At 38.9% G+C, this 13931-nt stretch overlaps 1 protein-coding gene across 2 annotated transcripts in view; it reads right to left on the bottom strand.

Moving 5' to 3' along the window:
* Nucleotides 1-13931, bottom strand: part of nphs1 (NPHS1 adhesion molecule, nephrin) — a 131505-nt gene that overhangs the window by 42580 nt on the left and 74994 nt on the right. For both annotated transcript variants that reach the window (XM_067450281.1, XM_067450280.1), the window contains exons 8-11: nucleotides 9483-9604; nucleotides 3785-3956; nucleotides 3097-3254; nucleotides 508-649 (exon numbers count right to left, since the gene is read on the bottom strand). In XM_067450281.1, the coding sequence (XP_067306382.1) occupies nucleotides 508-649; nucleotides 3097-3254; nucleotides 3785-3956; nucleotides 9483-9604 (594 nt within the window). The remainder of the gene's footprint in view (nucleotides 1-507; nucleotides 650-3096; nucleotides 3255-3784; nucleotides 3957-9482; nucleotides 9605-13931) is intronic.

The following is a 13931-nucleotide window of genomic DNA, read 5'->3' as shown; positions in this document are numbered from 1 at the left end:
TAAGTAAAATTATGTTGTTTTAACATTATTACTTACTCCATTGGCAAATTATTTAGCTTATTTTAAGCAAAAACTCTCTTAATTTTAAGTTATTTCCCCCCCAAAACAAGACAATTACATTTGCTTGTCTAGTAAATATAGTTCCTGTTTTCAGAATTTTTAGATGTTTGGACTAGAAACAAGTCAAAAATACAAAAGAAGAAATGCATTTTTTGTAGTGAACATTTTAGCGGTTCCAAAAACGTAGTGCCGATAAAATCTTTTAAGGTTCTATATAGCCTTTTCATCTAAGAGTGTACAGTTCCTTTAATGCATCCTTACTGAATATAAGCATTTATTTCTTTAAAACAAACAAACTGTACTGTTTACGTTACATGGGAATCAAACCTTAAACTTTGGCATTGCTAATGCTATCATGTTTTACCAGTTAAGCTACTAGATTAAAATAATTCATTTATCAGGGATCATTCTACTTAAAGGACAGATAAAATATCAATGGTTGCTCACAGTAGACAATAAGCTCTTCAGATCGAACACTAGAGAAGCGTGTGCCTTTGTTGAACGCCTCACAGGTCAAAGGAAGACCGTTGTCTTCACGTGACACTTTATGCGTCAAGTTAGACATTGTCATCATCCCACCATTATCCCCCTGCAACACAAATATTTCAATGAGACCTTTCACTTTTACTGAGCACAATGCATGGTCCTCATAATGAGCCCTAAGGAAACAATCTTTACACACCAAGAGTGGAAACATTAAATTATTATATCACCATAATTCACTCTCTTTGATGGTACACATTCTCTAAATGGACCTTGTGCATCAAATGTTTGATCAGAGATACTGTACTTCATGTGATTTGACACATGGTCATTAAAAATAAAAGCACTGGAATACAATGTGGCTCACTAATAAGTAATCTTCCTGAAAGCATTCATGTTGCACAGTCACGGCTCTGAAATCTAAAAGTTAAATTAGTAGACTATACGTATGTTAGTGACACAAACTGACAGTATAACCATCTGATTTCTGTGTCTTTCTGGGGAAAATGTTGAAAACAGGCATTGACTTGATTATTTACATTATTTTAATCAAATGTGATAACTCTTAATTCATGGAATATTGCAGTATCCCTCCCTCTTGCAGCAATGTCTCTTCTCTCTTTTTGATAATGCGTTTTTCAGGACAAACTGTGAGATCAACCAATAAGATCGACCAATATATATATATGAAAATTATTGAAAATTATATATAATTATGAAAATAATCGTTAGTATTTTCACCACCCCCCAAATTTTTTTTAACCCAGTTATTTATATATTTTCCAGTAGTGTGTCAGTAGGTAATATCAGTTTACATTTTCAAAACATTTATTTTGCCATTAATTGTAATAATACATTCCAGTGAGATTTCGATGAAAAAACATAGACCTGATGAAAGACAAAATCGACAAGAACTCGACAACGCTTGAAGAAACCCTCCTGCAAAGCTCCAGTACTGTCAACAGTTTTAGACACTTGTGTAAAAATGGTGTAAAGTGAGAATGCTTTCAAATTTTTTTTTATAAATACATTTTTTTAATCAATTAACTCAAATCAGTGTTTGGTGTGACCACCCTTTGCGTTTTAAACAGCTTTTGTCCTGGTACACTTGCTCATAGTTTTTCAGGGGGCTTTGCAGGAGGGTTTCTTCAAGCGTCTTGGAGATTTTGTCGCAGTTCTTGTGGATTTTGTCTCAGTTTTTTTCGTTTTTCATGTCATCACTGACGGACTCGATGATGGTGAGATTAGATCTCCGTGTGGATCAAACAGCTGTTGTCAGACTCCTTCTGCATACAGGCATATCACTGGAATGGATTATTACAATTAATTGCAAAATCAATATTTGAAAATGTAAACTTATATTACCTACTTACACACTATTGCAAAATAAATAAATAACTGGCTTAAAAAAATTTTTGGGGGAGGTGAAAATACTAACGTGCGTAAGACTTTTGCACAGTACTGTATGTTTATATAATTACATCACAACCGTTGTAATTTGTCAAAATTCATGACAAAAAATTACCGGGCAACTGACGAGTTACGCCACTTCAACAAATCATTGGAGGCTCCAATGTGATTTGGTGCAGTAAAATAATCCTAATGATTTTTCACAATTGAGAAATTTTAGGACAAAAAGTCAGTTGAGTCAAGCCTCGAATTAGGCCACGTACCTCCGATTGTTTGGGGGGGGGGGGGGGGGGGGGTGGTGGTGCAAATCAGGCCCAAAATCAGGCTTAAAATCTTCAAGTGTGTAGCAAGCATCAGGTGCCGCAGTGAATGCAGAAGCCTTTTTTTTCAGATTCAAGCAATTCATGTGGGGCATACTCTTTAGGTTGGAAAATGCAGAAATGTATATCAAAAACAAAAATCACATCCCAGAGTTTCTCACAAAAGGGAAGAAACAGCGATAGCAACTTCTGTTTCATGCCGACTATAATTGGCAGAGTTTTTAATTCTGATCATTTGCTAAGCTCTAATTTACACCGGCTCAGAGAGTTGACCCTGCCTTCATGGTTAATTACGGCCAAACTATTAGAAAATATCATAAAGAGTAGCTCGGAGAGAAAATAATAAATTAGCACCGGCATGTAAATGAAAGATCAGATGTAAAACACCTCCAAATGAACAAGGAGTGTCCTGTGAAGCACTGAGCAGCCTCGGGTCGGCTTTTATTCACTTATGTTTCATTCAAATCAACCTCTGGAGAGGAAGAGCTGGAGATTAAAAAAAAGAGAGACTCTAAAAGCCCCTGATCTCACAGAATATTATGTAGTAACTAATAGAATCTAAAGTAAAAGCACAGTCTTGATGGAGACTTTGAATCACTCTCGGTTCAAGGCTCGCCGGCTTTATTTCACACAATAATTGAAAAATATTCCTTTAATCAAGCGCTACACCTCACAAAGCCTTTCGCTGTTGGTGAAATGGTTCGTGTGAGTGTTTAGATGGGAGTTTGTCAGAAGAAACTTGTTTAGAAACTAATATGGTCATTTTTATAAGAGAAGAGTTTCCACATCCTCTACCTTGCCTGTTAAGTGCTAAGTTAAATACCTCAGAGATGGTAACATCCGTTCTGTTGAGCTCCTTGAACCCGAGCCACCAGCGGATGTGGACCGGCGGATTACTAGAGGAAGTGTAACAGCACAGATTGATCTCCTGTCCTTCTACAGCTTCAAAGGAGCCCAGTAACGTTACCTCAGCTGGCTCAACTGTGAGAAAAAGTGATTACCACAACAGAAAGAGAAGCAAGATAAATGGACAGTCAGCATATCTTCCCAGCAAATTGTTTAAACACGCTAGTCATGTCACAAAGGATTTGAGGACATCAAAATACGTTCTCATGATCCTCTTACAGTACTGAAATAATGATCTAGCTGATCATTGGCATCAGTTTGTGTGTGCATTAGGATGTATTCTCAATAAGGCGTTTGTGCAAATGAAAGTAGATTTGAGATAAGACAAGGTTATTTGACATTTAGACAAGACCGTAACAAACCATCCTCTGTTGAGGAAAGATTACAGAAACTGAGAGCAGCAGAAAGTATTGACCTGATTTACTTGTCATCCATTATACAGCCATGTGTAATTGGCTTATGATAAGTGACAGTGTCATGAAAGATCAAGCTTTTGTTTCAAGGCTATGCTGAAAACAACTAGCAACAACAGGCTTGTGGCCTTCTTAGAAGTTTGATGGGTTTTCAAGCAGAAGGATTTTTTATTTTATATTTGTACTACTCACAGAGGACGGTAAGAGTGCGAGTGAGGGACTTTGGTGAATGAGACACTTGGTTGATGCTTTCACACTGCAGCACAGCATGATTGTCCTCTGGCTTCACCTCCATTTTCAACACGCTACTGGACCTACGGGACAGGACATCCACCTCCCAGCTAGTGGACAGGACTTCTCCATTCTGAGAAAGAGAAAAGACGGCACAAACTGAGAGACAAACAGACTGAAAGACAGAACAAGAAAAAGGTAGGTAGGTAGGTAGGTGGGTAGGTGGGTGGGTGGGTGGATGGATGGATGGATGGATGGATGGATGGATGGATGGATGGATGGATGGATGGATGGATGGATGGATGGATGGATGGATGGATGGATGGATGGATGGATGGATGGATGGATAGATAGATAGATAGATAGATAGATAGATAGATAGATAGATAGATAGATAGATAGATAGATAGATAGATAGATAGATAGATAGATAGATAGATAGATAGATAGATAGATAGAGTTGTAATCAAAATTATTCAACTCCCATTGCAAATCAGGTTTGTTGGCAAAATTATTCAACCCACTGAATAGAATCCCTTACAACTTCATTAGTTGGAGCTAGAAGCCAGACCCACATCAAGATGTTTGGTCTGGAAACTCACCATTGACAGGGCTCAATCCGAGGGGCGGGATAAACGGTTGTCTTTCAAATTCCCTCTGCACGCAATTGGATAGCGCTACAATCAATCAGAGCAGCGTGAAGCGGAGCTAGTTGATAATTAAACTATCGCCATATCCGGTCGGCCAAACTCCGAACACATCTTCCCTTCTTAAGAATGACTTCAGTGCTGATATTTGTTCTTTTTTCAAAGAAAAGCTTTACTCCAAGTCTTCCAGAGTCGCGGCCAAAGCCATTCGCCAGCTTCTTTGTTTACAAGTAGCACACGGAACCGTCACAACTCTGCCGTCATTATCTTAAGCCCGCCCACCAACTCTATCCACAATGTGATTGGCCTGACCAGAGTTTTGGGTTTTCTAGCTCACAAGTCTATGGAGAGATGCTAGACGACACTCACTGCATATTAGATTTGCTGCCGCTAGGTGTTGTGTGGAATTAGGGGAAACCACTTGAAACATTTATTGTGTCGAGATATTTCAATACATTTTGTTTGGTCTGTTCATTGCACACAGCTGAAAGTCTGTACATTTTGCCAATAGACAATATGACAGAAAGACAGACAGACAGACAGACAGACAGACAGACAGACAGACAGACAGACAGACAGGTAGAGTGATAGATAGATAGATAGATAGATAGATAGATAGATAGATAGATAGATAGATAGATAGATAGATAGATAGATAGATAGATAGATAGATAGATAGATAGATAGATAGATAGATAGATAGATAGATAGATAGATAGATAGATAGATAGATAGATAGATAGATAGATAGATAGATAGATAGATAGATAGATAGATAGACAAACTTTACATCTAGAAAAATACATTTGTGTCTGAAATCAGTCATCCAGTCAAAGCCTTTGCAGACGCTAACATTTGCATTAGCTGAAAATTATTAGAGATGTCAGAACTGACACATTTTATCAAAGTAAACTGAGAGTCTCCACTGTGAGTCAGTCTGCGGGACACTACTAGAATTGAAAAGTAGATTGGGCTGCCTAGACTTCACTTGCAAATGATTTAAAGCTTGATGTCTCCTCTCTGTCTCTAAACACAGACGTTTAATAAAGTTCTTGGTTGCAGCTCTGAGCTTTCCCCTAGGCTTGCTGCTCTCTCTCACACACACACGCACGAACACACGCACGCACACGCACACGCACGCACACACACACACACACACACACACTAAAGAAATGGTTGAAAAAATACATTTATCATAGATTCTTAGTGTCCTATTTAAGAGGAGAATTTACACAAGGGCAGTTCACTTAACATTACCCGAGAGCCACTGTCAGAGTGTCTTTAAGAAGCGTTGAATTGCCTTTATAAAAAAGCATTGCTTTCGTTCATTCTGTGCTCTCAGCCCAGTCTCTTCATGAACATATGCACGCTGTTATCTTGAGCTAGTCCTCCGACACAGTCTCAGCAGAATGTTCAGTGGCACTGACGCTTTGGATCACATTTATTAAGTTGTTTGAGATGCCAATGCTTCATAATATCTGAGGTTGGGAACATTTAAAGAATATAAAACCACTGGCGCACCTGCCAGAATCTAGCTAGCTTCAAATTACTTTAGCAACCTGCGTTCCACTGTGACCTTACTCTGGCATTGCATTCATGGTAATTGGCCTGCAAAGCATTTTGGTAAACAGCTTTCACATGGTTGAACGATGCAGCCCATAATTTTTCATCTAACAGCTACCTGTTTAATGTCACATTTGGACCAATTTATCTAAGTGGCACTTTCTATGAATGCAGTACACTTTGGTGTCCCATGACTTTTCGGACTTTTTGGATCGTGAACTATTACATTTGTTAGATAAGCTATCAAATTAACATAATAGCTACTAAGAAATATTCCACCCAAAAATAATGATTTTGGCCTCTCCCACCTCACCTCAGAGGTCTTAAACTTCTTCACAGTACTGTACCATACAATAATTTCATAATTTAATATTTGATGCAATGTTTTATACATTAAGAATATATTCATGTCTATGGAATGTCTTAATAGTGTTAAGATATTTAAAAAATAAATTTAAAAAAAAACTTTTTTTAACATTAGTTACCATGAACCAACAACACTCCAAAAATTTCTAAAGCATTATTCTTGGATAACTTTGATTTCAACATGTACTAATACATAATAATTTAATAGACCTGAGCTAACATAAACTAACAATGAACAGTTGCATTTTCATTAAATAACTTGAATATTGTAACAAAAGTATTGTGTGTTGTGGAAAGTTACTTTTAAAAGTAATGCATTACAATATGCACAACAATCCCTGAAAAAGTAAGTAATCGTGTTACTTAGTTCCAGGGAATGAGGGCTACGTACGTAACCCAGATGTTACATTTGTAACATTTTACTTAAAGTCTTAATGTATAATGCAATATAAAAGTATTTTAATGCATTGACCCTCAAATCACCTACCTCTGGTCTCTAGTTACTCGGCATTCTAAGAAAGTGTACATCTCTCTGTGGTCAGTTACTCTTTTTCCGAAAGTGGAAAACGGAAGGGGGTCTGTCTGAAACACAAACCAATCGATTCACTTCAGAAGCCCTTTATTAACCACCAGTAGCCGTATTGATTACTTTTATAATGGATGGATGCACTTTTTTGGGGTGCCACTTACTGCCATTATAATGTTTGGAAGAGCCAAGGCATTTTTCAATACACTTATCTAAATGATTATTAAGAACAGCATACAGTATAATACTGTGTTTGACCCTCTTTTGCCTTCAGGACTGCCTTAATTCTTCATGGCATTGATTCAACAAGATGCTGAAAGCATTCTTTAGAAATGTTGGCCCATATTGATAGGATAGCATCTTGCAGTTGATGGAGATTTGTGGGATGCACATCCAGGGCACGAAGCTCCCTTTCCACCACATCCCAAAGATGCTCTTTTGGGTTAGCGAGCTTTTAACACATTATACTCCATCACGTCTATTGCAGTCTCAAAACTCTGGCCAGTTGTTAATACCTAGAATATCTAAATCAACTGCAGGCGGTCGATCCTTTTCCTATTTAGCACCTAAACTCTGGAATAGTCTTCCTAGCATTGTTCGGGAGGCAGACACACTCTGTCAGTTTAATTCAAGACTAAAATCGCATCTCTTTACTATGGCATACACATAGAACATTTTTAACTTTCATTATTCAAATCAATTGACTGATTGTTAGGCTGCATTAACTAGGTCAGCCGGAACCGGGAACACTTCCCATAACACCTGATGTACTTGTTACATCATAAAAAGAGTGGCATCCACACTAATGTTAGTCTCTCTTTTTATCCCAAGGTTTACTGCAGCCGTCCGGATCCAGGCCGTGTCCGGATCGGATGGTGGACCTGCGTCTGGACATGACCAGCTCATCCTGGAGTGTCTGCTGAGACCGTGTCAATTGATGTCTCCTCTGAATTTGCCTCACTGGCACGTCATCCTCAATAAACCCGTCTCCGGCGCAATAACTCTTTCAAGTATTCATACTCTTGTGTAATCGACACGCCATCCTAAATGAATCCATCTCTTACGTGATACCCAAAATTTTGAATATTCCTATCTAATATGATTTATGACCTGCAAGGGTGCCAGAGTAATAATTATACACTGTTTAATAATAGGCCAGAGGCCAACTGGCACCCCGACTGAGTCTGGTTTCTCCCAAGTTTTATTTTTCTCCATCATGCCCTGATGGAGTTTTGGTTCTTTGCCACTGTCGTCTTTGGCTTGGCTTGCTCAGTTGGGGACACTAAAATTATGATCTAAGTTATTCAACTAAATATACAAAAAAAATTTATTCATTTATTCAGCTGTAAAATCTTATAAAAGTGTGCTGAGTAGCCCAACTGGCCACTTCACAGATGTCCTGCATAGGGACTCTGGAGAGAAGGGCCACCGACGAGGCCATGCCCCCTGTTAGAATGGGCTCTCAAGGCTATAGGTGAAGGCAGATTGCAGACTTCCTGTCTCTCTTGTGGCCATTCAATGTTTAATTTTGGCCACGGCTCAAGTCAGTACCTCAATAAGCCTCGATGTTAATCTCGTCCGGATCCTCGGATCCGGAGAGGATCAACATCAGATTCTCCACCCCGGGGGAAGAAGCCGCTTCGCAGGCTTCCACACGAGGTGGGAGAACCTCTGAACTGTCAGAGGAAGATTGAGAAAGTGCCTCGGCAGTCTCAATCTCCGCTGACAAGTCCAGCTGTGAGCCCCATGATCTGCGGGCCCAGAACCACGGGGCTCACGTGGTTGGCTGGCCTCGTCAAAGACAGCCAACCGAGACCGCAGCACCCGGAGCGTCATCGTGAGCGGCTGACGCTGAGCATGCTGAATGCCCAGGCACTGCACACATAGAGAGTGTGTGTCTGTTCCCGAGATGAAGCGGGGACACGGATGCAAACACCTCTTAAATTCAGTCGCCATTCTTTTAATATATATATATATATATATATATATATATATATATATATATATATATATATATATTGGTCTCTTTGATATATAGGAGACAAACAACAATAAATAGACAGACAGTCTTTAAAACACACAGAGCATTATGCTGAAGAGCGATAACTGACGCTTCAATGCGCCGGGCTCCCCTTTATAGCTTCTGGGTATGCCGTCACATCTACGTCATGACGTAGCACCAATCAGGATTGAACTAGTTTCATTCATACTTCAGATGCGTTGATGCTTAGGGAGCATCCCCAAATTCGTCATTTCGACGCAGTGCGAAGTTCCCTCGATATAGGGAACTCATGTTACTTGTAATGCACTTTCTCCCAACACTGATAACTAATGCATTAACTATTGTTATCATCATTATTATAACTATTATTGTAAGGTGTTACCAATCAAACAGAATTGTTTCTTTATTTTTATGGGAAATATAAGTTTATTCAATAACTAAAAGTCAAACGCAAAGTCTTATTTTGTATCCAATTGAAGTAAAGGTGAAGGCCAAGTAATTATTTCTAAAAAAGGAAAAGGGCAACCGAGGAAGAATTTCTTATATATCTCTCACCTTGCTCCAATGCAGAGTGGCTAAAGGGTTGCCTCCGTACGACATGCACACCACCCTCAGAAAGGAACCAGCTTTGACCTCTTCGTTTTCTAACCCCATGATCACCGGAGCCTGCGGGGGAACTGAGCGAAGGAAGTCACAGGAGAATAAAGGGTTACAACATCAATAGACAAAAGTTTGAATCATTTGTATGCATTCGCAGGGATCACAGCACGGCTCGGCTGTTCTTAAGAAGAAATGAAATGAGTACAGTTCATGCGCGAAAAGGAGGGGAAATATTATTAAAACAAAAGATCTCGCCTTTGTTCTGTGAAGATGGGCATCTTTTCATGTTAGAGCCAGTCGGGAGAGATGGAAATGTAAGAAGAGAGAAAAAGATAGAAAAACGACTAAAAGTTTCAGTATCAGGAAGAGCATGACTCTATTTTAGTTCCGTACAGCATTGTTAAATCGAGGACATTTAACGCCAGTGCAGCGGGAAGACATCGCTTGTCTCTTTGATGAAACCATTAAGAATAAAGAGCGACCCACACACTGGCACCAGTCCATAAACCAAAATAACAGATGTTTAAACCGTAATAAGGCAATGTGGAACATGAATAAATTACAGTGGAGCTGAATAATACATTCGCCATAAAATAAATTATGGTACTGGGCCGCTCTTTGTTATTGCCCCAATCAGTTTGGAAGCGGGCACGATGGACGGATGAGAGTCTGCCATGACAAAGTGCCGTCTTGCTCACAATCTGCTGCAGATGAAAATGGCCAGTGGAAAGTTGGATTTGATGGGCCAGGCGTGCTGAGTAAGACAGCGTTGCTGGCCATCGGTTCTGCTACATTAGCACTTATTGCACTGGCTGGGCAGTAATGGAACCATGAGCTGGGGTGAGTGAAGGGGGGCAATGTTTTAAAGCATAAATTTAGTGAGCAGAAAAAATGTGATTGGCGTTTCGCTAGAAGCTTATGCCTGTGAAATGCATCATATCACATGGAATATGTGCATTAGCCTGCATCAGCTATCACCTAATAACATAACAGATAAGCGTGCAAACTTAACATGGAAATGTGTAATAAAACATGCCCTAAACTGATTTGAATGGACATTGGTGTTTCAATTTTGTTCAATATGAAACGAAACCTGGAATTTTTTACCTTTCAGGGATTGTTTACTCAAAAAAGTTTGCACAAAGAAGATATTTTGATCATGAATGTCACTGAGGTCCAGTGAAGTTTTGAACCCCATTTATAGTACCTTCAAAATACAGGTTTGAAACGTAGCCCCTATAAGGTGATGGACAAGAAAAAAAAAAAAAAAAAAAAATATATATATATATATATATATATATATATATATATATATATATATATATATATATATATATATATATATATATATATATATATATATATATATATATATATATTGATGCTTTTGTGTCCACACGCAAAACTTTTGTGCTCTCTCGCAAAAAAAAAAAAAAAAATAAAAGAAGAAAAAAAGAAAAGAAAATTCATTATTTTGCCTCCCACTTCATATTATTTCCATCAAAAAAGTTTTGCAAGTAAACACAAAGATTATTGGGAGGATTGAAAAGTTTTATAAAAGAATGGGAAAGCATTGAAATATTATTTTTCATCCAATGTCTCGTTAGGAGATCCGTATGAGGATGAGTAAATAATTATGAATTTTTATTTTTGGGTGAATATTTATTGTATTTCTGTATGATCCAACTATAATTAAAGATGCAAGCAGTAATGAAAGGGCCCTCGCACAACACCACCCGGTGGCTTTAGGAAAACAGACCACGTGGGCAAAATGCACTTAACGGGTTACTTCAGTGATTGATGGAGTAGAAATGGGAAATTATATTTTAAAATGTGAAATAATTTGGTGCCTTCTAGACTGAGAAAAGACAGAACATGTATTTTTGTCTCATGGGGATGAAAGACAACAACTCCCAGAATGCACATCAATTTCCTCACTGCCCTATGAGGCCACTTCCAAAGATGAATTATTGGATTACTGGATCATTTGCCCACCATTTTCATTTTCATAAAATCAGTTCAGTTAGAGAACAGATGCTACAATTAAAAACTGAACGTGTCTGTTCAATATAATGTGAGTGAGCCGATCGAGAGTCACGGCACAAACAAAGCAGGAGTCAGATTATATTCATCACAAAAGCTGAGGCAAGCGCGGCCGTGACATACATTCACAGCGCGTGTTCAGTCTGGCGCATTTTCAGTTCATGCCTTTGGAAGCTTAACTTTCATAGGAATTAATTTTAAAAGTTGAAACACTCACATTTTTTCCAGAAATAAAATACATAAATCTCTCGTCTCAGTGTGATATGGTGGGGCACGATCATTCAATGTATAATACGTTCGTATGTATAATACGCCATAAAATGCATATCATATGCACGCGAAAAACAGCGTGCCATAGGCACCCCAAAATTAGTTTTGGCGTAAACATTCCACGACATTGCACACTCGTACTATTTATACGCATTTTTGTGAGAATACCCTGATTTTAGTACATAGCTATTAGTGCACCACAGTGTTAAATAGTCTCTTCCTGTTGCCAGTGGGTGGCGCTATTACTATAACTGAATACTGTCATCTATATGTGTTTAGGGCAAGACTTATCAAACATGTGAAGTTTTCATGCCGTTAATCGGATGCATGAGCATGAGTTGTCGTGTTTCTAGCATGTTTGATACTTCACATGGCATATTTACATGTATTTCTGGGGGTTAATCACAGTGTAAAGCATGCCATTTCCTGTTACTCGCAGGTAGTGCTATGACAATAACTGAATATTTCCAGGTAGATGTCTTCAGGCCAGGACTCTTATCAAACGTGTGCAGTTTGAGGCAGCTTTCTGTGTCATGGTGGACAATCAAATTTTGTCAGGCCGTCACAGACTCCCCGAAAACTCAAGACTTTTCAAATATAACATCGCAAAGGTCTTTAGGTTAGACTAAAGGCGGGCGTACACTGTGCGAATTTGGACACTCGGAAGGTCGTGAGATATTGTAGACGCTACGAGTCATTTAATTTGATCATCGCATCAAATCAGCTGGTACACGGCACGACTGTTTGCACCGCGAGCCGGCCGCGATCACACGAGTTTTCATGTAACACAGACACCGGAGCTTTCAATGTTGCTGCAATAGCTTTAGATACAAAAAATAAAGAAAAAAGATGTGAAAATGATTTGTTGAAAAGCAGAGAACAGCCATTCCTTTTAACCGAAACAACCAGAGGGAGAGAGAAGAGTGCACGTGAGAGAGAGAAAGTGTGTGTGTGTGTGTGTGTGTGTGTGTGTGTGTGTGTGTGAACGCAGTATGTGGCAGCCACTGAGCTAATTATAGTTATAGATTGAGCATATGTGACGTGCTTGTGCATGATTTGGCTATAGGGGACAGCCATATGCAGGTAAAAATCGGGCCGACTCCCCGAAGTTTTTAAACATGTTTAAAATTATCGTAAGGTCGGGAGGTGCTCTTAACGTGCTCGGCTCGTCTCGTATTTCCTCTCACACTGTGCGAGCCACGACCATACGAGCATCCACGATGTCCACGCGATTTCTCCCAAGAAAAAAAAAATCGCATGCGAGTTCGTACGACAGCAAAAATCGCACCGTGTACGCCCGCCTTAAGCAAATATGATATTTATCTTAATAAAAATCATAGAAGGAGTTTGTATTGGAAATGGCAAAAACTGCACAAAGTTTGCAGAGAAAATTAAAAATATCTCACTTCCTGTTGGGTTTTCAGATTTTGCTATCAAAGACTTTTAGACATTGAGCTGTTATATGTCTCTTTCGAATTTCATGGTGCTAATGGTAATTCATTGAAATTTTGTAGGTGGCGCTATCGAGACATGTTGCCATGCCTAATTCCGAAACGCATATCAGACGTAATTTTTCATCACTTCTGACACGTAAGTTTCATGAGTGTTTGAGCATGTTTAGACCCTTCAAAAATGTGATTCGTAGGAGAAGAACAATAGACAGCTAGGGCAGTTCCAATACGGTCCTAACAATTGACCCTAAATAATTTTTTTGTCGGTGTAAACTAATGTATTTAAGTTCATTTAAATAGCATTTTTAAAACTGAATAACGGTCAAACAAAGACCAATTCTCACAATCCAATCAGCTCTAAATGACAAAAAATCCTCACTGAATGTCCTGTTTCGCATTGTGGAATCAAAAACAGCATTTTATGTTGACTTTAATGGTTCAGTGTGTACTCTTGGTACTTGGAAGTTGTTATCGCCTCAGATTGGAGGGGAAATTTCTCCCCACAGTGAAAGGACAAGAAGTACTACTTGACAGGAAAATGGCCCAATTGACTACGAGTCGCAACGCTGTGGCCATGAACTTGGCACTATGTGAGCAAAATCTATGACTTGGTGATTTTTGTCTTGGTGATTTTCCTTAT

Source organism: Pseudorasbora parva, chromosome 8 (genome assembly GCF_024679245.1).
Source record: "Pseudorasbora parva isolate DD20220531a chromosome 8, ASM2467924v1, whole genome shotgun sequence".
NCBI classification, from domain to species: Eukaryota; Metazoa; Chordata; class Actinopteri; order Cypriniformes; family Gobionidae; genus Pseudorasbora; species Pseudorasbora parva.
This window is presented reverse-complemented; position numbering and strand designations above follow the sequence as displayed.